This window comes from Tribolium madens, unplaced genomic scaffold, assembly GCF_015345945.1.
Source record: "Tribolium madens isolate multiple individuals breed KSU strain unplaced genomic scaffold, Tmad_KSU_1.1 Scaffold_2;HRSCAF=44;Tcas5.2_LGX, whole genome shotgun sequence".
NCBI classification, from domain to species: Eukaryota; Metazoa; Arthropoda; class Insecta; order Coleoptera; family Tenebrionidae; genus Tribolium; species Tribolium madens.
In genome coordinates this window covers 5,368,786-5,392,387 of record NW_025400995.1, presented here as the reverse complement: position 1 = coordinate 5,392,387, position 23,602 = coordinate 5,368,786, and the positions used below count along the sequence as shown (strand labels likewise).

Sequence of the window (23,602 nt, the reverse complement as noted above, 5' to 3'; positions counted from 1 at the left end):
AAAATAAGGCGTTGGTTCAAAAAGAATGTCGTTATTGCAGTTCTCTGTTATTGTGGTTCCATATATCGTCGTTAGATGCCACATACTTACTTCCAACCGGCCATTTTGTTACTTGTTTGTTTTGATCATTTGTCAATTTTTACAATAGTTTGAAATTTTACATCATTTTCTTATGAAGATTTAAAGGTAAGCAAAAATAAAATACTATTAATATTGTTATTATCGAACCAGCTTTCCTACAACTGCTCCATTTCCATCCTTAGTCGGAGAATATTCCTAACTTACAAGAGATTGTGACGATAGTGTATTTTTGGTTAACTAAATACATACCTACGTTGAAAAAAATAAAAATAAATATATGTATAAGGCAAATATTTAAAATAAACAGTTTAAATCTAAATTTGTGAAGTGTTTTCTGTGTCAAGGTTATAGAAATTACAAGTTAAAAAAGACAATTTTTTTTGCATCGTAGTGAGTGGAATGAGGGGACTTATTCATTTTAATTTTTTTGTCTGCAGGAATTCAGACTATGGATGAGGATGCAAGCGATAGATCAAGCTTGTCATCAAGAGGCTCTCCTCCTGATGTACAAGATTGCATTCCTTTTTGTCACGAGCATCCAGTAATAACATTTCAGAAATGGGTGTATCAACAATTAGATATGAAAAAAAGCGGTAATTCTTATGAAGATTATGTTACAAATGTAATTCTAGCGACTGTTACAACTCCCGATACTGTTCTTTTTTATATGCACCGAGAGAAAGAATGTGACTGCTATTTCTTTAGAAAATCAAAAAAATGCTTTCACGTTTTAAGTCCAGTAAATCAAGAAAATTTCGAGACAATTACAAATAAACTGAGATCTGAAAACCTTCGTTCGTTACTTCTTTGCGATAAAAGCGATGCAGAAACATTGTCTGGTTTGTTGAAACAGATCTCTGTGATTGGCCAGGGTGAAGAAAAAGATGTACGGCCGGCTTATAAGTGTAAAAGGTGCAAGTTTGTTGTTTCAGCAGCAAGGAAACATCAGTGTTCAAATACAAATGAGATCTATTCTGTGCACAGTTGGAGATATAAACTTCCATTTGTAAGCAAAGATGGTCGAGATATTATTTTTCGGACAAATTATATACCTCTGCGTTCTGCTGAACTACATCATTTGATACCCGTTGTGTCTAAAGTTTATGAGAGACTTGAAGTTTTGGAAATACGCACAAGTCTTGTCCAGTTATTGGCTCAGGATCCACTGTATCAAGAAACTTTGGACGTCTTTGAATATCAAAAGAAGGACAATGATTATATTACTTATCATCTATATCTCTACTTAGTTCATCGGCTTTTACCTCTCCTTGAAAAACTATCTTTGCAAGATGTTGATAGAAAACTTCTTCCAGTTTATACACTTATTAGAACCAAGGAAATAGACGTACTACGAGACATAATTGGCTCAGATGAAGATGCAGAAATCAATATCAGATTAAATTCGTGTCCGGAAGAATGTCGGGACCGCGTCCGAGATCTTTTAAACGATATCCTCAAAAAAGAAAAGGAAACCAATTCAGATGAAGCTAACAAACACTTTGCATTTGATTACAACAAGATGTGCGAAAACATGATAGTTGATGGTCTTGATACAAGTTCAATGAAGGAAGAATTCGCATATCTTGTTCGATGTTTAGATGTAAAAATGCCGACTTATAAATATATAAGAGCTTTTATAGCCCTGAAATTTGCAAGAGGCGAAAGTAATGATTGGAAATTCCACAACGACTTTTGCTACAGTGATTCACCAAAAGGGCAGATCATAACAAATATTTTTGGTGTTATTCCAAGAACAAGAGTTTCGGGGAAGTTACTTATGAACGCGGTATTGCTATCAAGGGGACATTTTAATTACAAAAATAATGAACCATGGAGGCATGGGGTGAAAAGGCCGTTCAAGTCAATTGAAATCTAAGGCATGGTGTTTGAAAGCATTGAAGATTCAAGTTCTGTGAATTTAAATCTTCGAAGAAAAAGGAGAAAAGAGCGAGAAGCTGTTTAGAAAAACAGCGAAATTAATAAGAGTGTACAATTTACGAAATGTCTAATTTCTAACTCTATTGTGATCCCAAGATATAATTTGTAAATATACGATATATAAATAAATAAATCTATAATGTATTTTTTATTTATCAAATTGAATTTGAATAAATCGATTTAATGGTTTTTTAACTACCAATAAAATACGATGATACGAATATATTTTGAATCGAAGCTCAAACATTATCTACTTTGCATGACGATATATTTAAATGATCTAGTTCTTAGGGTTTTTTCGGGTATTCCATTCGAATAATAAGCAGGCAAGTTTAGGAGCGGTCATCAATTTTATTGTTTTGTTTATATAAACCGCAAAGTACTATCTTGTTTTGAGTTGGCGGTTTAGATTAATTTTTCCTGTTTTATCGTTTTCTTGTAATTTTTTATTTTCTGTGTACAAAATGCTAAATCACTATTCTCTGATGTATAAAAGAAGTAAAACATTATATTGCTTCCAATAAATCACAAAGAAAATTGCTTCAAATTTCAACGGGAAATTTTTTTGAAAAAAATATGATTCATCTGGATAACCATATTTATTATATGATTCTAGAAAAGGCACAGACTGACACATTTGCAATCAAGCAATTAAATTATAATTAACATTAACTAGACAATACATACGTATCAGAAATAAGCAATTTATTCGCATAACAATGCTTTAATAATGTAAAGTAATTATTATTAATTACAACTGGAATCTAGTCGGCCTCTCTTCTTTGATTGATGCAGCAATTACTTGGGATTTCTACTCTTGTTGCAGGAACTGTGTAGCTTGTAGCAGACTGGATTATATCTATATGTAAATGATAAGAGTTCAAGTTCGGCGACTTGCTTGCGTCATTATTGATTGCATCGTTCGGAAATTCTGTGACGTTAAAGTAATTTTGATGACGTTTCATGTAGGTAAGTACCCTTTTTTAATATAAAACAGTCAATCTAAATATATTAATGTGCCCAATGACATCGCAAATGTTTGGACGAAATGAAATCTTGTCAACTTGTTTTTGTTGGATAAAAAACCGTCAAGGTTGATCTTGTTGATTTCGGTCGCTTTATGAATTCGAATGTTTTGTAATGAAACCACAATGCCGTATTAGTTTTTTAAAATTATGCTTCTTTAGTGGTGAAATTGAAAAAGTTGGGGTTTTCCCTAGCTTCGATTTATCGCGGTGTCCGAGAAACACCCGAGGCGATGATTTCTCGTATTCTACGAATGTGATACATAAATACGAACACGAAGAACTAAGCTACATTCTTGTGCTGATCCTCGTGCCGTGTGCTTCATACAATTATTGGTACCAAAGCCACATAAAATGGTAAGTAAACACATACCTCATTTCTGTTTTCACCTTTGTGGTCATTTTTGACCAAAAAGCTTTTTTACCTCATTTTTTAAACTTGTCGAGTTCACCAGATCAGAGTTTATCGCGTTATCAAAGATCACTCATGTTTTTTTTTTATTTCAGAAATTCTTCGTAGTTTTCGTTGCCCTTATCGCGGCCACAGTTGCTCAACGTCCAACTTATGCAGGGAGTCGGCCTATAGGACGCCCTGATTTAGCAAGTCGTTTCAAAGATCCTGAAGAACAATCTACAGTGGCTGTTTACAACAGAGTTGGTGAAGATGGTGGTACCACAGCTCGAATTCCTGTCGATGCTCGTGGTGATGGTCAACTAGTGGACAGACTGAACCAGTGGCCAAGAGAACACAGACCTTTTTGGCTTCTCAATGCTGATCACATTGAAGCTTCCAGAAACCAACAAAATGTCGAAACAAGATCTGGATTTAATATCAATAGCGAGGGTGCCAGACCTATAAGACCAGCCGAACAAAGATCGTCATTTTTGGGGCCGCTGAACTCAACTTCGAAATGATTCTGTGATACTTAATGACTGTTAACATAAATATTCCAATAATTATGTATGAGTTTTGTTGTTTTTTTAAATGTTCATATTGATAATGACAATAAAAAAATCATGTACACAAAAATTGAGTTTCTTTATCATATAATTTGAAAACGCAAAAATTATTTTAAAATTTAGTAGTAAATAGTAGTAACCAGAATTGGGTACGTATAGTTTATTATTATTATTTTTTTGTCTGTGTGAAAAATAATAGATCGTTATACACGTTGTCGTAACTATTTCCTTTAAGTAAACGCAACAGATTAGATTATGAATGAACCAAGGTTTACCACCGACAGTACTACTATGAATCATGATCGTAACAATTATAAGAAAATTATTCATTAGTCATATGTATATTTTTTGCAACTATTAGTTATTATTTATAAACAAGCGTGTTCGATCTAGATAACTTAAATAAATTTTTTATTGCTTTGGCTTAGTTTTATTTTTGCCTGGCGCCGTGATACTTCATGTGTTGACATCTGTTGTTGCCAAAAGAATTAATTATGTTGAGGTTATTGACCTTGTTTAAATAAAATAGCTTTTAAAAATTATATTTTTTTAATTTACATAGTATGATACAATTTTGGTATGGCTTTGCAAAAGCGATAATGCATTAAGAAAACTTAAGTAATGAACAACGATGGCACAATGAAAGGATGGCAAAAGCACTTCCACACTAAATAAATTTTCTCTTTTCATACCGTTAAATAAGTTCGACATGTCTGCTCTCTATTCGCAAATGAAATGAAAAAAAAATAGTAATAATGGCGGTGCGGTAATGCTTCGAGAGTCGTCGAGGAAGTAGTTGGCATAGAATCGTTTCAGAAATATCGCGGAGATGTTAAACTGAGGATGCTTCGACCTTTCAGAAAGGGTTCTATGCCGGGCCACCCCCTATCCGATCGCCGCGTGATATAAAACACTAATATTATTTATACACAACATATGATACATAAGTACATATTCTCTCGGAGCAAGTCGTTCGTTTTAATAGCGTTAATAGCGTAGTCAGAGCTATAGTTCTCCGGGTGGAACAACATTAAGAGAAAAGGCCGCGAAAGTTTCCCCTTTCTTTCCGATGGCTTTGGCTTGATATTGTCCAATGTCGTTGGAGTCGCATGATACGATCTGTAGAGTATAGCGTTTTCCGTCGGCGGTGAACTTGTATTTGGCACTGCTCTCCTTGATGGGTTTGCCGTCCTTGAGCCAGTTGATTTGCAAGACGTCATCTTCTGTTTCTGCTTCGAATGTGGCAGACTCGCCTTCTGATACCGTGGCGGAAACCGGGAATGTTTTGAACACGGGGCTCTTGGGCTGCTCGCCGGGGACTATCACGTTCAAAGTACAACTGCTGAAACTCTCTCCGGCATCGTTGAAGGCTTCGCAAGTGTATGCACCGGAGTCTTCAGGGAAGATTTCAGCAATGATTAGTTTGTAAATGTTGGCTTCGTTGGTGTATTGGAAATCTTTGCTTGGCTTGATTTCTTTGTTGTTGTGCAACCAGATTACGTCGAATTTGTTTGCTCCGATGATACGGCATGAGATAGTCACTGGTTCTCCGTCTTTGACGAAAGCAGATTGTAAATGACTCACGATTCGTGGTGCCTTATCGTCAGAATCTTTCTTGGCTTTTCCATTGGTCGCATTAGTCATTGCTAAAATAGAATTAAACGTTCCGAAAAATTTGTAATTGCAACTACTTACGTTTAATTGTGAGACGACATTTAGTTTCTGATGTTCCCATCGAGTTAGTGGCCTTGCATACATACTCTCCTTCATCTTCTGGATAAACTTCATTGATCTGGAGCTTGGCAATTCCGTTCTTGTACTTCAAATCTATTACTTCTGAAGAAGTCAAAATTTTGTTATTCTTGGTCCAGACTATTTGAGGTTCTGGATCTCCTTTCACATGAGCAGTCAGATTTAAACTGTCACCATCATTAACAGTCAAGTCGGACAAATTTTTAGTAAATTTAGGGGCACACATTGTTGAATCATCGGGTGGTACTGAAACAAAGAATTATTTCTATTTTTACTAAACTTACCTTAAATACATACATGCTAGTTCTTTAGTAGCACTTCTGGATCTATTTGGACTTCCCGTCGAGTCTAATCGTCCATACTTCTTCGGTGTTCTTTTTTCACTATCACCTACACTTAAAGTCGATCCTGAATGGTTCAAACTGTTCGTCACGGGTTGAGAACTTGTAATTGGTTTTCTGATTGTGACTTGTAAAGGTGCAGATTTAATTGGTTGTTCGATGTATTTTCTGTCACCGGAATGCAAAAATTTCTCTGCTAGTCTTGTTTGCTCTTCAGTGCTCGTCTCGCCTTCAACAATAACCACACAAGAAGTTTCGTCTGTTCCATGAACATTTGTAGCAACACATGTGTATTTTCCTGAATCTGAAGGTCTGCATCCGACAATTTCCATTGTAATGACACCATCAGACGTAGACATCGAATATTCGTATTTGCTAAGTTCGCGTTTATCTTTGTACCATTTAACAGTCGGGAATGGTTTGCCGCTAAGACAACACAATAATTTACAAGTGTCGCGTTCTTGCATGACACGAGGGCGGAGTAAGAATGTGAAACTTGGGGCACACTCGTGTTCTTCAGACCAGAAGGTGTAAGGTAACGGTTGGCGTCTACGAACAGGTTGTACTTCGGATGGTTTGTAGTCTGACACAACTTTCGGGAGAGCTGGAAGAATTTTGTTATTTAAAAAAAGTTAAATATTGCGAAATTCTTACGTTGGACGTTAAGGAATACTACTTCTTCACGAGATCCGTAATGATTTTCAGCTCGAATAATGTATTCACCGCGATCTTCTAATTTAGCTCTGTTAATAATAAAGTAATAGTCGTCTCCGACGTAGCGTTTCATGTATTTAACACTCTGTCTTAATTCAGTATTGTTGTGGTACCAACTGAGGGTTGCAGCAGCACAACCGATGACTCTGCAGTAGAATTTGACACTTTGGCCTTCGTAGCAGAACGCACTTTGAGGCTTGATGACAAATCTTGGGGCGGCTTGGCGGCGATCTAAACAAAATTTCATAATATTAAGAAATTGCTACTTAAGCATTTTGTGTTCTTACGTACCAAAGAAGGTGTCATGAATCTTGTACTTATCGATCAGCAATTTACGTAGTGAAGAATATTCAGAAAGTCGACCAAGTGGGAGAATGAATGAATCCCAATTGTCATATTTGGCACGAATCTTGTCACGAATTTTAATATATTTTGATTGACTGATGACTTGAGTTTTGTCGCTGTGGTCACCACTTAGCCAAGCATGCAAAAGACATTCTTCCGCAGTCATGCGTTTTCTGTAACAATTTGTAAAATAAACTGTAGTCAAAAGAAAATAAACTCACTCTTTATTCTTTAATAGTAGTCTTCTTATGAAATCTTTCCCTTCTTCTGATACATTCGCGAAAGCTTCCTCATCGAAGTCCCAGTCGCACGCTTTGACATTCTTCAAAGTCTCGATATCATTTTCACCGGCAAATGGCGACAAACCACTCAATCTAGAGCAACTCATTAGAAAATTTTAAACAAACAATTTAAATAACTTACAGTACGTAAGCTAAGACTCCAACTGCCCACATGTCGGTATAGAAACCTACAGGTTCTCGTTCTACGATTTCCGGTGCTGCGAATTCAGCTGTTCCAGTTGAAATTTTAACAACTTCATTAGGATCAAGTTTTGTGGCAAGTCCGAAATCTATCAGTTTGATATTTGTACCCTTACGGGTTTGGCACATGATATTTTCCGGTTTGATATCCAGATGAATTATGTTACGTTCGTGCATGTGTTTGATTGCCTCACAAATCTGTCTCATGTAGTTGATAACTTCAGCCTCCGACATTTGATAACCTTCTGCTGTGATTCGTTCGAATAATTCACCTCCTGAGAGGAATTCGTAGATGAGGACCATCTCGTCATCATCTTCAAATGCATCATGCAAGTTGATAAGTTTGGGGTGGTGGAGATGGTTCATGATATCGATTTCTTTACGAATAAGTTCTTTCTCCATAGCATGTGATACTGGGATGAACTTAGCGGCGAAGATGTTACCAGTTTTACGTTCACGGCAACGATGGACCACACCAAAGGCTCCAGTTCCGATCTCCTCAAGAATGTCGTAATCGTCGTAGACACTTCGGGTTTTTATTTCGACAGGTTGAGGAACGTATTTAGAATAAATGTCGAAGACGTATTGATCGTAGTCTTTGACTGGTTCTTTATGAGATTCTCTGATCTTCTTTCCGTTTTCGTCAACTTCGTATTTCTTCTTCTGCACTGCTTTTTTGCCTGTGTCTTTGGTCGTTACTAAGGTGCTCACTTCTGAAGCATCGGAACGGCCGTAAATATTCTCAGCGTAAATTCTGAATTCGTATTGGTGGCCAGGAGTTAATCCACTGACTGCCATTGTAGTCAAACGTGTGTTTCCAACTCGAATCCAAGTACTGAGTGGATGTTCGCGTCTTTCGACTAGGTAGTTAGTGATATTGCTGCCACCATCCCATACTGGTGCTTTCCAAGAAAGGGCCAATGAATCGGTCCCAATATTGTCAACGACAGGGAATCGTGGAGGATCTGGACGATCCGAAATTTGGATCTTGATAATAGCAGAGTCTTGTCCTAGATTGTTTTCTGCGGTGATTCTATATGGTCCACTGTCTAATTTGCTGCCATCGCGAATAGTAAGAATAGCGTGTCTGTCTTTGACTTCTACGTGGTAATGACCACCGGATTCTATAACTTCACCTTCCCTCACCCAAGTGATCTTTGGTTTTGGATGTCCAGTGAATGGAATTTTAATAACAACATTTTCACCCTTGTCGAAGTACGCGGTATCACGGAAACGAGGAGGAATGTTTAGTTTTGGTGCAGCTGAAAAAATTTAATTATTAAATTATTACTAAAAATCGCATTTGACTTACTCATTATAACAAGTTCGGCACGGGTGGACTTGACTCCGGCTTTGTTGACAGCTCGGCAGACATATTCATCAGCGTCTTCACCAAATACGTCATTAATAATCAAGTAGTGGTCATCATCTTCACTGTAGATATTGTATCTAGAGCCACTGCAAATCTCGCGAGCTCCTTTATACCAAGTGATAGTCGGTTTAGGCACACCTGTGATCGTGCATTGGAATTGAGCGTTGTGATTTTGAATACAGTTAGCATTCTTCAGTGGTTTGACAATTTCTGGTGGAGTTGCCGCCATTGGATCTTTAATAACGACCGAAGTCGAAGCAGAGGATGGTTCGGAGATTCCAGCTACATTTTGAGCAAACACTCTAAATTCGTATTTACGGCCCTCAATAAGGTTTGAGATGTTAATTTGAGTCGGGAGACAAAGCGATACGTTGACTCTTTGCCAAGTTGAACTACCAGCTTCACGTTTATCAATCCAGTAGCCTTGAATACGGGCTCCACCATCATTTTCTGGTCTTTCCCATTCGAGATTTACAAAATCGCCACCAACTTGCGTAACTTTGGGTATTCCAGGTGGCGAGGGTGGGTCGAAGGGAGCTTTAGCTCGGATCGGGTTAACGCCTTCGAGTGGCGGTCCCATTCCGTTATCGTTAACGGCCATCACTCGGAAGAGATATTCCTGGTTTTCTGTGAGACCTTGAACTGTGAAACTGGTGTCTTTACAGTGGCTATTTATTGTAATCCAGTGTAATCCAGTCACGTCTTTCCTTTCGACGACATAGTGGGTGATGCGTAGTCCACCATCGTAGCTTGGAGGTTTCCAGTTAAGGGTACAAGTATGCTTGGTAATGTCGGTGGTTTCCAAAGGACCAGTTGGAGGTCCAGGAAGACCAGTTATGTAGACAGTAAAACTACCAGAAGCACTTCCACTGTCATTCTTTACAGTCAGATTGTAATTACCAGCATCATCTTTGTTAATACCTTTGATAAATATAATAATATAATCATCAAAGATTGTGTATTTGATATGAGCGGATTCATCGATTTTAGTTCCGTTTTTAGTAAGGGTAACATCGAGAGGTTGGTCGCCGGAATAGTAGATTTTGATTTTGGTGTTATCGTTTTCGGGCAAATATAAATCGCCAGGCAAACGTTCGATACGTGGTGGTGCTGCAAAAAATTAAGATAAATTAATATGAAGGTGTTAAGGAACACAAGTATATGTCTTACTTCCAATCTTCAGACGCGCGGTGGTCGTAACCGACCCAAGTGAATTACTAGCCTCACAAGTGTAATCTCCATCATCAATATCCAAAAGATCTGAGATGTGTAACCACGCGACTCCTCCTTTAGTTTCGGTTCTAAATCTTCCACTGATTTTAATTTCACGTCCATTTCTCAACCAGCGGAACGTCGGTGGTGGTTTACCGGACGCTTCGCATGATAAAGATACAGATTTTCCAAGAGGAGCAGTTTGGTTGCCAAGTGGTCGTATCCATTCAGGTTTTTCGCCACCAAGGACTTCGCATACTTTGACTGGAGTTGTGCAAGCACTTGGTTCGCTCTTTCCGGCCGAATTAACAGCGTAGATTCTGAATTCATAATCTGAGCGTTCGGTCAGGTTCAAAGCTGTATAGTTAGTATCAGTAACGTTATATTCATTGCATTTGTGCCAGAGCGGACTTCCAATTTCACGTTTTTCGATAATGTAGCCGGTGATTTTAGCACCACCGTCGTTGGTTGGAGGTTCCCAAGTAAGGTCAACGTAGCTCTTACCAACTTTGACGACTTTCGGATTTTGAGGTGGTGATGGTACGTTGAATTTACCTTTGAGTTTGAATTTGCTGGATGATTGTGAGGGTTTGCTTAATCCAGCGGCATTCTTAGCACGTACGCGGAATTCGTATTCGTGGCCACTAGTCATATTGTAAAGATCGAAATGAGTTTCTTTAATAAGATAGTCGCTAGCGCTTTGCCAGTGGGTGTCGTGGGCAACATCGCGATATTCGAGTTTGTAGCCTTGAATACGTGAACCACCATCATTGGCTGGTCTGTCCCAACTCAATGAGATGGTATTTGTGGTCCAGTCTGTAACACGTGGTGCACCAGGAGCATCCGGTACTGTAAACGGATACTTAGCAGTGACAGGTTCTGTACTTTCAAGAGGTTCACTAATGCCATATTGATTTTCAGCGCGGATTCGGAAACTGTATTTCTTGTTTGGTTCTAATCCCATCACGTCGTAGTGAGTGTTACGAACAAAACTGCTCACTTTGACCCAAATTCCGTTGGTGTCCAATTTCTCAACAATGTAATTAGTGATTGGAGAACCACCATCATCGGCTGGGGCTCTCCAAGCTAATGAGCAGTTATCAGGAGTGACGTCAGAGATATCAAGTGGTCCTTGAGGTGGTTGTGGTTTGTCTACAACCAAGACTCTGCACGTGGCCGAATCAGAACCAACTGTGTTTGTCAATTTTATTGTATAGCTTCCAGTATCATTTCTCTTAGAACATTTGTTTGTGAAAATCGACGCAATATCTGTAGTTTCAAACTTAATTCTACTGTCGGACAAAACTTCGTTGCCGTTAATAGTCCAAGAGGCTTTTGGTTTAGGAGTGGCAACGTATGGTACTGTAATTTTGAATTCTTCCCCTGCAATCACAACCATGTCTCTGATACTCAAGTCAGATGTAATTCTCGGAGCTGATGGTGGTGCTCTTGCCGCGATAGCATCAGACGAAGAGCTCCATGGACCCTGTCCTGCGGCGTTAATGGCTGCTACTCTGAATTCGTATTCGTGGTTTTCGATCAAATTGATGACTTTATGGGAAAGATCGGGGACGATAGCATGTGAGGCCTTGGTCCATTTGTCTTCCGAGATGAGTCGCTTTTCTATCACGTAACCAGTAATGGGAGATCCACCATCGTGTCTAGGTTTGGTCCATTGAATTGTGATGGAGTCTTCGGTTGTTTCAATGCCTCGAGGAGCCCCAGGAGCACCGGGAGGATCGAATGGATGTCTGGCACGAATTGGTTCTGCGGTTACTGCCGGTTCTGATTGGCCGTATTGATTTTCAGCCATTACGCGGAACTCGTAATCTCTTCCAAGTGTCAAATTACGAATACGAATGAACGGAACAGTGACATAGCTACTGACTTTAGACCAAGTTGGGGATTTAGCTTCTTTCTTTTCGACAACGTAATTGGTAATGTCACCGCCACCGTTATCTTTCGGTGGTTGCCAATAGAGTGTGAGAGCATCTCCGGCAAATTCATCAGCACGGAGATTTTCTGGTTTTCCAGGCCGGTCCAAGACACGGACATTGATTGTTGCCGTGTCAAAACCTGATGGGTTCTTGAGTTGCAACCTGTACTGGCCACTGTCACTACGTTTCGAATTCTTGACAATAATACTAGCAGCATCGTCGGTCAGTTTCGGGAATACGCGACTATCAGACTCGTCAAGGATTCTATCGTTCGCAAACCAAGATGCTGTTGGTTTCGGGAAACCAACATATGGCACATGAATACTGAAATCTTCTCCAGCACGGACGGTAATATCTCGAACTCCTCCCAGATCCATGCAAGGTTTGTTGGGTTGTTCTTCGATGAGAATATTGTTACTTGGTCGACTCGGTTCAGATTTGCCAACCTCATTTACAGCAATTACTCTGAATTGGTATTCTTCACCTTCTTTCAGTTTTGGAACCGTGTACACGTTTTCATTGATTGGAACGGAATTAACGTCGCTCCAGTCATCATCACCCTTTGCGCGTTTTTGCAAGAGATAGCCTTTGAGTTTGGAGCCACCATCGCTTCGAGGTGGTCTCCAAGACAAAGTGACACTATCTTTAGTAATGCGATCTGCTTTAGGAGGCTCAGGAGCATCTGGTTTAACTGTAACAACAAATACATTAATTCCAATACTGCAGTGTCTAATCGAAAACTTACATCTTTGGTGTTGTGCTACTATAGGTTCAGTCGGTTTGCTCGGTTTGCCAGGCCCGGCTTCATTAACAGCAATAACGCGGAACTCGTATTTGTTTCCCTCTCTCAAATCTTGTACTGTATATTGCGTATTAGGTGTTGGATAATTGTTAACTTTCATCCATTCGCCACCACGTTCTCTCTTTTCGACATAGTAGCCGGTGATCGGTTTACCACCAGTGATGGTTGGTGGATTCCATTTCAACGAGCAAGACGATGGAGTATATCCAGTGACTTCCGGTTGACTTGGCGCATCTGGTGGATCGAACGGACTCTTAGCCACGACAGGTTTACCTTCCAAAGGTTCGGAAACACCGTAAATGTTTTCGGCTCGTACGCGGAACACGTATTTTTTGCCTTCGGTTAAACCGCGCGCTGTAAACGAAGGTCGAGGACAGAAACCTGGGCATGGACGCCAACTATCAGTTCCAAATTCGCTAACTTCAACAATATAACCGCTGATTTCACCACCACCATCGTCAGTTGGTGGGTTCCAGGATAACGAGACGCTATCTTGTGTGGTTTCGGTGTATTGGAGAGGACCTCTTGGAATTCCGGGTTTGTCGACGACAATGACTTCAATGTCAGCTTCGTCTGAGCCGTACTCGTTTTTGGCTTTGACGGTGTATTTGCCAGCGTCGTCGCGGTTGGAGACTTCCACTCGGAGAGCAGTGTGCTCACTTGTGGTCTCAGTCTGAAATACTCAATCAATTTTGATCATTATTGTATATATTATACGTACATAAACTCTGTTTGTTTCTGGTATGGCGATACCCTTCTTCGACCATTCAATCTTAGGTGTCGGTGCACCAGTTAAAGGAATATCAATATTGATAGGCTCGCCGGCTCGGACCTTGATTTTACGACCGATGATTCCGTCGAGCCATAATTTCGGTTTTTCTGTAAACAAAAATTATAACACGGTACAATTAGGATGAAAATAAGAACCTTTCATTGGTTTAGCGATGAATACGTTAGATGTATCGCTAGGTTTGCCAGCCCCAGCGGCATTAACAGCCGACACTCTGTATTCGTATTGGTGTCCTTCTTGTACTCTATCGTCGTAATATTCTAAATGACGTGTAGGTTCTTTGTTGAGTTTAACCCATCGTCCTGTTGCACGATCTCTTCTTTCGACGTCATAGCCAATAATAGGAGAGCCACCGTTGCTAATAGGTGCCGACCATTTGATTTTAATATGGTCTTTGTCGCTATCCACAAGTTCTGGTTTTCCAGGTTTTCCAGGAACATCTAGAACATACAAAAACATGGTCAGAACAAATAAAAAACATATTTTGCCCAAAATATCCACCGTATTGATTTTTTGCAACTACTGGTTTCTCCGTATCGAGAGGATCGGAGCGTCCTTGGAGATTTTCAGCAAAAACTCTAAACTCATATTTAGTGCCTTCGATCAGTCTTGGAACAACAGCATGTGTGTTTTTAGGATTTACATAACTAACAGCAGGGACCCAGCCACCGCCATGAGTCAAATCTCGCTTTTCAATAACGTATCCCCTGTAATTAAGATTTTGTATTTTTATTTTTATTGTATTTATTTACTTGATTGCAACTTACGTTAATTCGCTGCCGCCATTGTCTTTTGGTGGTTTCCAAGAAAGCGTGACGCTTTGCGCCGTAACTTCTTCGTATTCGAGAGGACCTTGTGGGGGTCCAGGACGATCTAAAACAATGTATTCAGCAATGCTTACCTTTCATTTCTTGATAACCTACCCAAGACGATAACTTGGAATGAACCTTCATCTATACCAGAATTATTTTTAATCAAAAGATGATACAAGCCACTGTCTGAACGTTTAGCATTGACTGTATGGATGATCGTGTGGTAGCCGATAGAAGTAACGGTAGTGCGATCATCCGCTGTCAAAGCTTTACTGCCAACAGTCCAAGTGGCTTCAGGACATGGTTCACCAATAAAATCGATGTCAACATGAAGAATGAGACCAGCTTTAATGCGAATATCATTAAGCGGGGTTTTGATTTTGGGAGCCACTGAAAAAACAAAGTTACTTTATTCAAATTGATAATCGTGACTTACAAAATCTGGCTTTAGCGGTGACAAGATCGGAAGGTTCAGATGGTTCACTTTGTCCAGCGGTATTAGTCGCGATTACTCTAAATTCGTATTCTTGTCCTTCTGTTAAATCAGGTACAGTAGCTGTATTTTTATTAGCAGGTACATGAGCAGCATTTGTCCAGTAGGGACTTCCTTTTTCTTTCTTTTGAATGATATAGCCTGTAATTGGAGAACCGCCATCGCTTTTTGGCGGGGTCCATTCAAGGTCGACATGATCTTTATCCCAGTCTGTGACAGCTGGTTTACCGGGAGCACTTGGTTCATCTGAAATTAATCATAAAAAAAAATTGAATTTTAAATCGTGAAGATTTACCAAATTCATTTTTAGCAATAATACTCTTGGGTGTTTCAAGCGGTTCGGATTCTCCGACCGCATTGACGGCTTTGACTCTAAAGAAGTATTCTTTACGATGAATGAGTCTTGTGATATCATGGGATGTAATTGTTGCCATTCCGGCGTCTGACCATGTTCCACGAGACACGTCCATTTTTTCAACTACGTAATGCAAAATAGGCGAACCACCGTCATCCAGTGGTGGTTTCCATTGAATTCGGGCGCTTTCTTTAGTGACATTGCTGACATTAAGGGGTGGTTGTGGAGGTCCTGGTTTGTCTAAGACTGTGACATTTGCAGAAGCAGTAATGCTTCCTAAATCATTAGTCAGAGTTACGCTATATCGTCCCGCGTCAGATCGAAGTGAGGACGATACGTCAAATGACATTTTATTGTTATAAACAGCGATGTCAATTCTGTCACTTGATTTAATTTCTTTGCCATTGACCGTCCATTTGACCGTCGGCTTGGGCGATGCTTCAATTGGGATAGTCCATCCGAAGCGTTGGCCGGCTTTGACGGTGATATCTTCGAGAAGAGTCTTGTCAAAGGTTGGAGCTTGGAATCTAGGTTTGGCAATAACAGGCACTGAGGCTTCACTAGGCTCACTTTGGCCGCCCTTATTCACGGCAATTACCCTGAATTCGTATTCTTCGCCTTCAGTCAGATTTGGTACAGTACCTTTTGTGATGTTTCCAGGAATTTCAACAGCCTTTTCCCAAGTGCTACACAATGATTTAATTTTGCTTTGCAAATTTTATTAATAAATAAATTAACTTACCCGTGTTTTGGTCTCTTTTCGATGATATAAGACGTAATGGGTGAACCTCCATCTTTCCTAGGTGGAGTCCATTCAAGATCGACATGATCTTTGTCCCAGTCTGTGGGTGTAGGTGCTCCTGGCCTGTCAGGTTTAGTGAATGGATCTTTAGCTGTGATACTTTCAGCAGTTGTTAAAGGAGCAGATTCTCCCAGTTTGTTTACAGCACAAACTCGGAAGTTGTAGTCGTGTCCTTCAGTTAAGTTAGGAACTCGCATTGAAGTTCCGACAGCTTCACCCACGGGTACCCATCGCATATTTTCAGTGTCTTGTTTTTCAACTGTGTAATGAGTAATTTCGGAACCACCGTCATCTTTAGGTGGCTTCCAGCGAAGTGTGAGAGAATTCTTAGAAACATTGTCGGCTTTGAGTGGCCCTTCAGGCGGAGTAGGTACATCTAAGACTGTAACGTTAACTGTCGCAACATCTCTGCCGTTGATGTTTTTGGCAGTGAGTTGGTATACTCCGCTGTCGCCACGTTTAGCATCGGTGACTTTGAGGTTTGTTTTGTAGTCTTCGTTGACGATTTTGAGTCTATCGGTGTTGAATAGGGTGTTTCCTTTGAGTTCCCATTCTTTAGTCGGTGGTGGTTCACCGATGACAGGGACATTAAATTCAAATGATTGTCCAACGCGCACTTTGATGTCGAGTAGTGCATTTCTGTCGATTTTAGGTGCAACTGAAATAGAATAATTAATTGCTTTTCTTGACATTTTTGTGGAAACTTACGATTCTTTGGTCTTGCGACATGAATCTTTGAAGCATCGCTAGGTTCTCCAGGACCGGCTTTATTAACAGCACGGATGCGGAACTCATACGGTGTTCCTTCAATGAGATCATTGACTTTTCCTTGTGTGACGTCTCCTTCAACTTCGGCACACTTCTCCCAGTTAGGATTAAACTTGTCGCGTTTTTCAATAACATACCCAGTGATGGGTGACCCACCATCGGATTCTGGTCTCTCCCATTTGAGTTCGACAAAGTCGCTATCGTAATCAATAATTTCAGGCGTTCCAGTTTTACCGGGTTCGTCAAACGGATTTTTGGCTTCTATCGCCTGTGCGGTGGTCAGTGGTTCAGATTTGCCTTGTTTATTGACGGCACGTACTCTAAATTTGTATTTTTTTCCGGGCACAAGTCCATCAACGTCAAGTGAAGTTTCAGGACCGTCAGTTTCCCCAGCCGGAACCCAACGTCCGGTAGCTTCGTCCATTTTTTCTACAATATATCTATCGACAGGCTGGCCACCGTCGTCCGCTGGCGGACGCCAGTTGAGTTTACAGCCATTGGCATGGACGTCAGACACTTTAAGTGGGCCTCCAGGGGGACTGGGCACATCCAAGACAATCACTTCGACTTCTGCGATATCTTTTCCGTTGGCATTTTCAGCAGTTACAGTATAAGTGCCAGATTCGGCACGAGTGGCATTACGGACCGCAATCTTTGTGTTATAATCACTATGTTGGACTTTGGTTCTCTCACCAGATTTGATTTCCTTGCCTTTCATCAGCCATTTGGTCGTCGGCATTGGCTCGCCTGAAACTTTAACATCGAAGCTGAAGGGCTGTCCTGCTTTAATTCGGACTTCAATAAGATTAGTTCGGTCGATTTTAGGTGCTTGGTTTCTGGGTTTGGCAATAATTGTGGGTGTTTCATTACTTGGGTCACCGGGTCCCGCAGCATTGACAGCACGGACGCGGAATTCGTAAGGTTGTCCTTCAATTAAGTCACCAACAGTGGCTTTGGTTTGGTCTGCTGGTACTTCAAATGCACGTTCCCATTCACCAAATTTGTCTTTCTTTTCGACGATGTAGCCGGTGATTGGAGAACCGCCGTCGTCTTTTGGCGGGGTCCATTGTAAGTCAACGTGATCTTTATCCCAGTCGGTGGCTTTCAAATGTCCTGGTGGTCCAGGTTCGTCGAATGGATTCTTGGCAAGGATTGCTTGTTCGGTTTCTAGGGGTTTAGATTCACCTTCCGCATTAACAGCAGCTACTCTGAACTTGTATTCTTTACCAGGGGTTAAACCAGTTACCTCAAAATCTGTAAATAAATAGTTAGTGACTGTTAGAGAAGGTTACATTAAAAAATAGTACTTGGTTCGTTCGCCCGTCCGCATGGTACCCAGGTTCCAGTTTCCGGATCCATTTTTTCGACTTGATAGTATTCAATTGGAGTACCACCATCATCTTTTGGTCTCTTCCATTTAAGTTTACATCCATTTTTGTTGACGTCTGATACTTGAAGTGGCCCTTCGGGACTGGATGGTTTATCAGTAACAGTGACGTTTATAGTATGAGTGTCTCGTCCGGAAGAGTTGGTAGCAGTCACAGTGTATTCACCAGTATCGTCACGTTTAACTGGTCTAATAGCAATTTTGGTGTTATAATCAACATTTTCAATTAATGTGCGGTTGTCATTCTTTAAGGTCATTCCATTGAAACGCCATTCCACTGTCGGTGGAGGTTCGCCGATAATGTTGGCGTCAAATTTGAGCGGAGAGCCAGCAGAAATGGTAACATCATGAAGATGTCTTCTGTCGATTCTTGGAGCCACTGTAAAAAATTATTAATGAAGTAATACCACTAAAATACGTTACGTACAAAATCTGGGTTTGGCAATGAAGGTTTTACTGGAGTCTGAAGCCGGACTTTGTCCAGCTTTATTGACAGCAATTACACGGAACTGATATTCGTTTCCTTCAATCAAACCATGTACCACAGCAGTTGGTGTAGGGGAAGTTGTTTCTAGAGCTTTTTCCCACAGAGGACTGTATTTATCTTTCATTTCAACAATATATCCGGTAATCGGAGAACCACCATCAGATGGAGGTTCAGTCCATTTGAGTTCAACGTGTTGAGCGGTCCAGTCAACAGGTTCTGGAGCTCCTGGTTTGCTTGGTGTCGCTATAAATTGTTCATTATATTGCGCCAGCTTTGATTTTACAAAAACTTACTAAATGGATCTTTGGCGGTGATGGTTCCGGCAGTTTCCAAAGGTTCAGATTCGCCTTCTTTATTCACAGCTTTCACTCTGAACTTATATTCGTGTCCAGGAATAAGACCATCAACTTTCATTTCGGGTACATCACCAGTTGTTTTTCCAACAGGTAACCAAATTCCAGTTTCGGGGTCTAATTTTTCGACGACATATCCTTCGATTGGTTCACCACCGTCGTCTTTAGGTCTCTTCCATTTAAGATTGCATCCATCTTTGTGGATATCAGTGACTTCTAATGGGCCTTCAGGCTGTCCAGGTTTGGCTAGAAATATTTTGTTACCTTCGAATTTTATCTAAGTCTGAAGTTACTTACCGACAACAGTAATTTCAATTTCTGCAGTATCTTGGCCGTATCTGTTCGAAGCAACAATTTTATAAACTCCAGTGTCCTTTCTTTCGGGTTTATCGTTGAAGAACTTGGAGTTATAAGGAACATTATCAACACGACGATGTGCTGTCTGAGTAACTGTTTTGTTATCTTGGTACCAGACAACTTCGGGAGCAGGTTCACCGCTAACTTTAACATCAATATAAATCGGTTCACCTTCCTTCACGGTCAAGTTATGCAAAGTACGGCGATCGATCTTAGGAGCCACTGAAAATATGTCTCATAATTATCATACTTAAAAAAAAATAAAAACAAAAAATACTTACACTTTCTAGGCTTTGTGATGACTGATTTAGATGCTTGGCTAGGTTCACCAGGTCCTGCCGCATTAACTGCTCTTACTCTAAACTCGTATTCCACACCTTCATCTAAGTGATCAGCAGTTCCTTTAGTATCATGAGGACCAACTTCTCCAGCTTTGGTCCATTTCGGTGACCCTTTTTCCCGTTTTTCGATAATATATCCGGTGATTGGAGATCCACCATCATTAGCGGGTGGAGTCCATCGTAAGTCGACATGATCCTTGTCCCAGTCAGTAACCTCAGGTGTCCCGGGTGCGCCAGGTTCGTCTAAAAACTTGAATAAAAAAAATTGCGATATTTACTAGGGCACTTACCAAATGGATTTTTAGCTACGATAGTCTGATCGGCTACCAAAGGTTCTGATTCACCCTCAGCATTCACAGCTGACACTCTAAATTTATATTCTTGACCAGGCTCAAGGTTATTCAATTCGATTTTGGCTTCTTTGGCACGTCCTGCTGGTACCCAACGGCCAGTTGCAGTGTCAAGTTTTTCTACAGCGTAATATTCAATTGGTACACCACCATCGTCTTGTGGTGGGTTCCATTTAAGGGTACAGCCTTCTTTGTGTACGTCACTGATTTTGAGTGGACCTTCTGGTTTTCCTGGTTTGTCGACGACTTTGATTTCAATACTGGCTTCGTCTTTTCCTGAACTGTTTTCGGCTTTGAGGGTTAATGTACCGGTGTGGCCTCGTTCAGCCGAAGAAATTACCAATTTGGTTCTGTAATCTTCAAGATCGACAGTGATATCGTCACGTTTCTCAATACGTGCTTTGTTTAAGAACCATGTTTTGGTCGGTGGAGGTTCTCCAGAGACTTTGACGTCTAAGCGGATGAGTTGTCCTGCTTTAACGGTAATGTCTCTAAGGGTACTACGATCGATTTTCGGTGGTACGAATCTATCTTTGGCTGTAATGGTTTCTGACGGAGGTGATGGTTTACTTTCGCCACCCTTGTTAACAGCTTTGACTCGGAATTGGTATTTTTGTCCTTCTTGCAGGTCTGGTACTTTAGCTTCTGTTTTATGTCCTGGTACTTCAACAGCTTTTTGCCATTTTCCAGTAATAGGATCTTTCTTTTCAATTATATATTTTTCTATTGGTGCACCACCATCTTCTTTTGGAGGTGCCCATTTAAGATCAGCGTGATTTTTAGACCAATCTTTGATTTCTGGTTTTCCTGGAGTATCTGGTTCTGAGTATGGATTCTTAGCTGTAATTGGAACTTCTGTTTCCAGTGGCTCTGATTCACCTTCGGAATTAATAGCTTTGACTCTAAACAAATAGTCTTTGCCTTCGTTAAGACCAGTAACGTCAGCTTCAGGTGTTTTGGTTGTTGTTACAGGAATCCATCTGCCTGATTCCACATCCATTCTTTCTACGACGTAACCACTCACTGGCTCTCCACCATCATCTTCTGGTGGTTCCCATTTGAGTTTGCAACCGTCTGCTTTGACATCAGAAACATTAAGAGGACCTTTAGGTTTAGAAGGTTTGCTCAAAACTTGAATTTCAACATCGACAGTGTCTACACCAGAGTCGTTTTTAGCTGTGACTGTATAAACACCAGTATCAGAGCGTTGGACTTTCTGTAAAGTGAAAGATGTGTGATAATCCTCGTTTTCGATTTTAAGCCTGTCGGTATTTTTAAGAACTTTTTCTTTAAGCGTCCATGTTACTACAGGAGCAGGTTCACCCTTCACATCAGCCTCTATACGAAGCAATTGTCCGGTACGCAAAACCTTCTTTTGGAGATTTTTGCGGTCAATATGAGGCGCCACTATAAAAATATTTATTAAGAAACAAAAAACGATTGTTATGAAAATTCTTACAAAATCTGGGTTTAGCAATAACTGATTTAGATGGGTCACTAGGTTCACTTGGTCCAGCTTTATTAACTGCAACAATTCGAAATTCGTACTCGTGTCCTTCTTCAACTGTATTCACGCGACCCGTAGTTCTGTCTCCAGGAACTGTAGCTGCATCAACCCAGCCACGTCCAGCTTTGTCATGCATTTGAATAATGTATTTTTCTATGGGAGCGCCACCGTCGCTCTTTGGCGGCGCCCAAGCCAATTCTACAAAGTCTTTATCCCAATTTTTGGGATCGGGACGTCCAGGTTTTCCAGGTTCGTCTGAAATAAAACGAAATTACAAAATTTTAATGTTTGTGCAAAACTTACCGAATGGATTTTTGGCGATTATAGATTTTTCTGTTTCTAATGGTTCTGACTCTCCCTCTTTGTTGACTGCTTTAACTCTGAATTTGTACGGTTTACCTTCTTGAAGTCCAGTAATATTGGCTTCGGGTTCAGTACTTCTACCACATGGAAGCCATTGTCCAGTTAGAGGATCAAGTTTTTCAATTTCATAATGATCGATTGGACTTCCACCATCGTCTTCAGGTTTCTTCCATTTGAGTTTGCAGCCGTGTTTCGTGACGTCAGTGACGTCAAGCGGACCTTTGGGTGAGGATGGTTTGGCAAGGACGGAAATTTCGATATCTGCGGTGTCTTCACCGACTTCATTTTTGGCAATGATGGTGTATTTGCCAGATTGTTTGCGTTTTGCCTTAAGTACAAAGAATTTGGTATTGTAGTCTACATTGTCAATTCTTATTTCATCTGATGAGACAATTTCTTTTCCTTCATACAACCAAGTGACTTTCGGTGGAGGTTCACCAGCTATATTGATGTCCAAACTGATTGAAAGACCGGCCTTGATTGTAAGCGGCTTGACATTAGTGCGATCAATTAATGGTTTCACTGAAACACAAATGCAAATAATTTTTAATTGTAACCACAAACAAAACTTACAGAATCTAGGTTTGGCTGTATGCCAATTGGTTTGTTCGGATGGATCAGAAGTTCCTGCTTTATTTACAGCACGAACGCGAAATTTATATTGGTTACCCTCTTCGAGTTTATTGACAGTTCCGTTACATTGAGGTCCTACCTCAGCAACTTTGACAAATTGTCCACTGAATTTATCCATAGCTTCAATGATGTAGCCGGTTATAGGAGCTCCGCCGTCTCTGACAGGTGGTTCCCACTTGAGTTTAACCGAATGTTCGTCATAATCAACAATTTCTGGCAACCCTGGTGGAGCAGAAATATCGTATGGATTCTTAGCGATAATAGAAGTATCGCTTTCCAAAGGTTCTGATTCGCCTTCTTCATTGACAGCTTTGACGCGGAAACTGTATTTTTTATTGGGTTCAAGTCCGGTAACTTCATGTTCAGTTTTGTCCGGATCGATAAATCCAGCAGGTACCCAACGGCCGGTACTAGCGTCTTGTTTTTCAACAACATATCCGGTGATGGGAAGGCCACCATCATCTTTCGGTTTCTCCCATTTCAATTTGCAACCTTCTTTGTGAACGCCGGTAATATCGAGCGGTCCTTCTGGTTTGCCTGGTTTGTCTAAGATAATAACTTCGACTGGAGCTTCGTCAAAGCCGGACTCATTTTCTGCTTTGATTGTGTAAGTTCCGGTGTGTTTGCGTACAGTGTCTGTTAGAGTGAATTTAGTGTTGTAATCTTCGTTTTCGATTTTAAGATTGCCACCGGATTCCAAAGGTTTGTTGGCAAAGCTCCAAGTAATTTTCGGTGGAGGTTCACCTTTCACATCAACATCGAATTTGACAACTTGGCCTGCACGTACTTTGACAGTATGTAGTTTTTCGCGATTGATAAGTGGACGCACTGAAAAGCCAAATA

General features: G+C 40.5%; 3 protein-coding genes across 27 annotated transcripts in view; 2 read left to right on the top strand and 1 right to left on the bottom strand.

Moving 5' to 3' along the window:
- The first annotated feature begins 66 nt into the window (after window positions 1-66).
- On the top strand, window positions 67-2,804 carry LOC123006142. Its single transcript, XM_044400384.1, has 2 exons — window positions 67-186; window positions 519-2,804. Exon 2 carries the CDS (start codon window positions 530-532, stop codon window positions 1,955-1,957), a length of 1,428 nt encoding a protein of 475 aa, XP_044256319.1. The 5' UTR covers window positions 67-186; window positions 519-529; the 3' UTR covers window positions 1,958-2,804.
- Window positions 2,805-3,218: 414 nt separating this feature from the next.
- Window positions 3,219-4,074, top strand: LOC123006145. Its single transcript, XM_044400396.1, has 2 exons — window positions 3,219-3,401; window positions 3,552-4,074. Exons 1-2 carry the CDS (start codon window positions 3,399-3,401, stop codon window positions 3,957-3,959), a joined length of 411 nt encoding a protein of 136 aa, XP_044256331.1. The 5' UTR covers window positions 3,219-3,398; the 3' UTR covers window positions 3,960-4,074.
- A 460-nt stretch (window positions 4,075-4,534) lies between these two features.
- The window catches only part of LOC123006135 (twitchin), a 37,198-nt gene continuing 18,130 nt past the window's right edge, over window positions 4,535-23,602 (bottom strand). For all 25 annotated transcript variants that reach the window (XM_044400374.1, XM_044400357.1, XM_044400375.1 and 22 more), the window contains 28 exons: window positions 22,700-23,587; window positions 22,067-22,648; window positions 21,716-22,018; window positions 20,197-21,663; window positions 19,847-20,149; window positions 19,506-19,787; window positions 19,149-19,454; window positions 18,796-19,098; window positions 18,289-18,747; window positions 16,922-18,235; window positions 16,154-16,871; window positions 15,352-16,097; window positions 15,000-15,302; window positions 14,675-14,953; window positions 14,519-14,624; window positions 14,253-14,458; window positions 13,889-14,191; window positions 13,683-13,840; window positions 12,905-13,634; window positions 10,181-12,850; window positions 8,951-10,120; window positions 7,580-8,900; window positions 7,378-7,530; window positions 7,103-7,329; window positions 6,752-7,042; window positions 6,054-6,701; window positions 5,700-6,002; window positions 4,535-5,650 (listed from right to left, as the gene is read on the bottom strand). In XM_044400374.1, coding sequence (XP_044256309.1) covers window positions 5,010-5,650; window positions 5,700-6,002; window positions 6,054-6,701; window positions 6,752-7,042; window positions 7,103-7,329; window positions 7,378-7,530; window positions 7,580-8,900; window positions 8,951-10,120; window positions 10,181-12,850; window positions 12,905-13,634; window positions 13,683-13,840; window positions 13,889-14,191; window positions 14,253-14,458; window positions 14,519-14,624; window positions 14,675-14,953; window positions 15,000-15,302; window positions 15,352-16,097; window positions 16,154-16,871; window positions 16,922-18,235; window positions 18,289-18,747; window positions 18,796-19,098; window positions 19,149-19,454; window positions 19,506-19,787; window positions 19,847-20,149; window positions 20,197-21,663; window positions 21,716-22,018; window positions 22,067-22,648; window positions 22,700-23,587 — 17,180 coding nt within the window. In that variant the 3' untranslated portion in view covers window positions 4,535-5,009. The remainder of the gene's footprint in view (window positions 5,651-5,699; window positions 6,003-6,053; window positions 6,702-6,751; window positions 7,043-7,102; window positions 7,330-7,377; window positions 7,531-7,579; window positions 8,901-8,950; window positions 10,121-10,180; window positions 12,851-12,904; window positions 13,635-13,682; window positions 13,841-13,888; window positions 14,192-14,252; window positions 14,459-14,518; window positions 14,625-14,674; window positions 14,954-14,999; window positions 15,303-15,351; window positions 16,098-16,153; window positions 16,872-16,921; window positions 18,236-18,288; window positions 18,748-18,795; window positions 19,099-19,148; window positions 19,455-19,505; window positions 19,788-19,846; window positions 20,150-20,196; window positions 21,664-21,715; window positions 22,019-22,066; window positions 22,649-22,699; window positions 23,588-23,602) is intronic.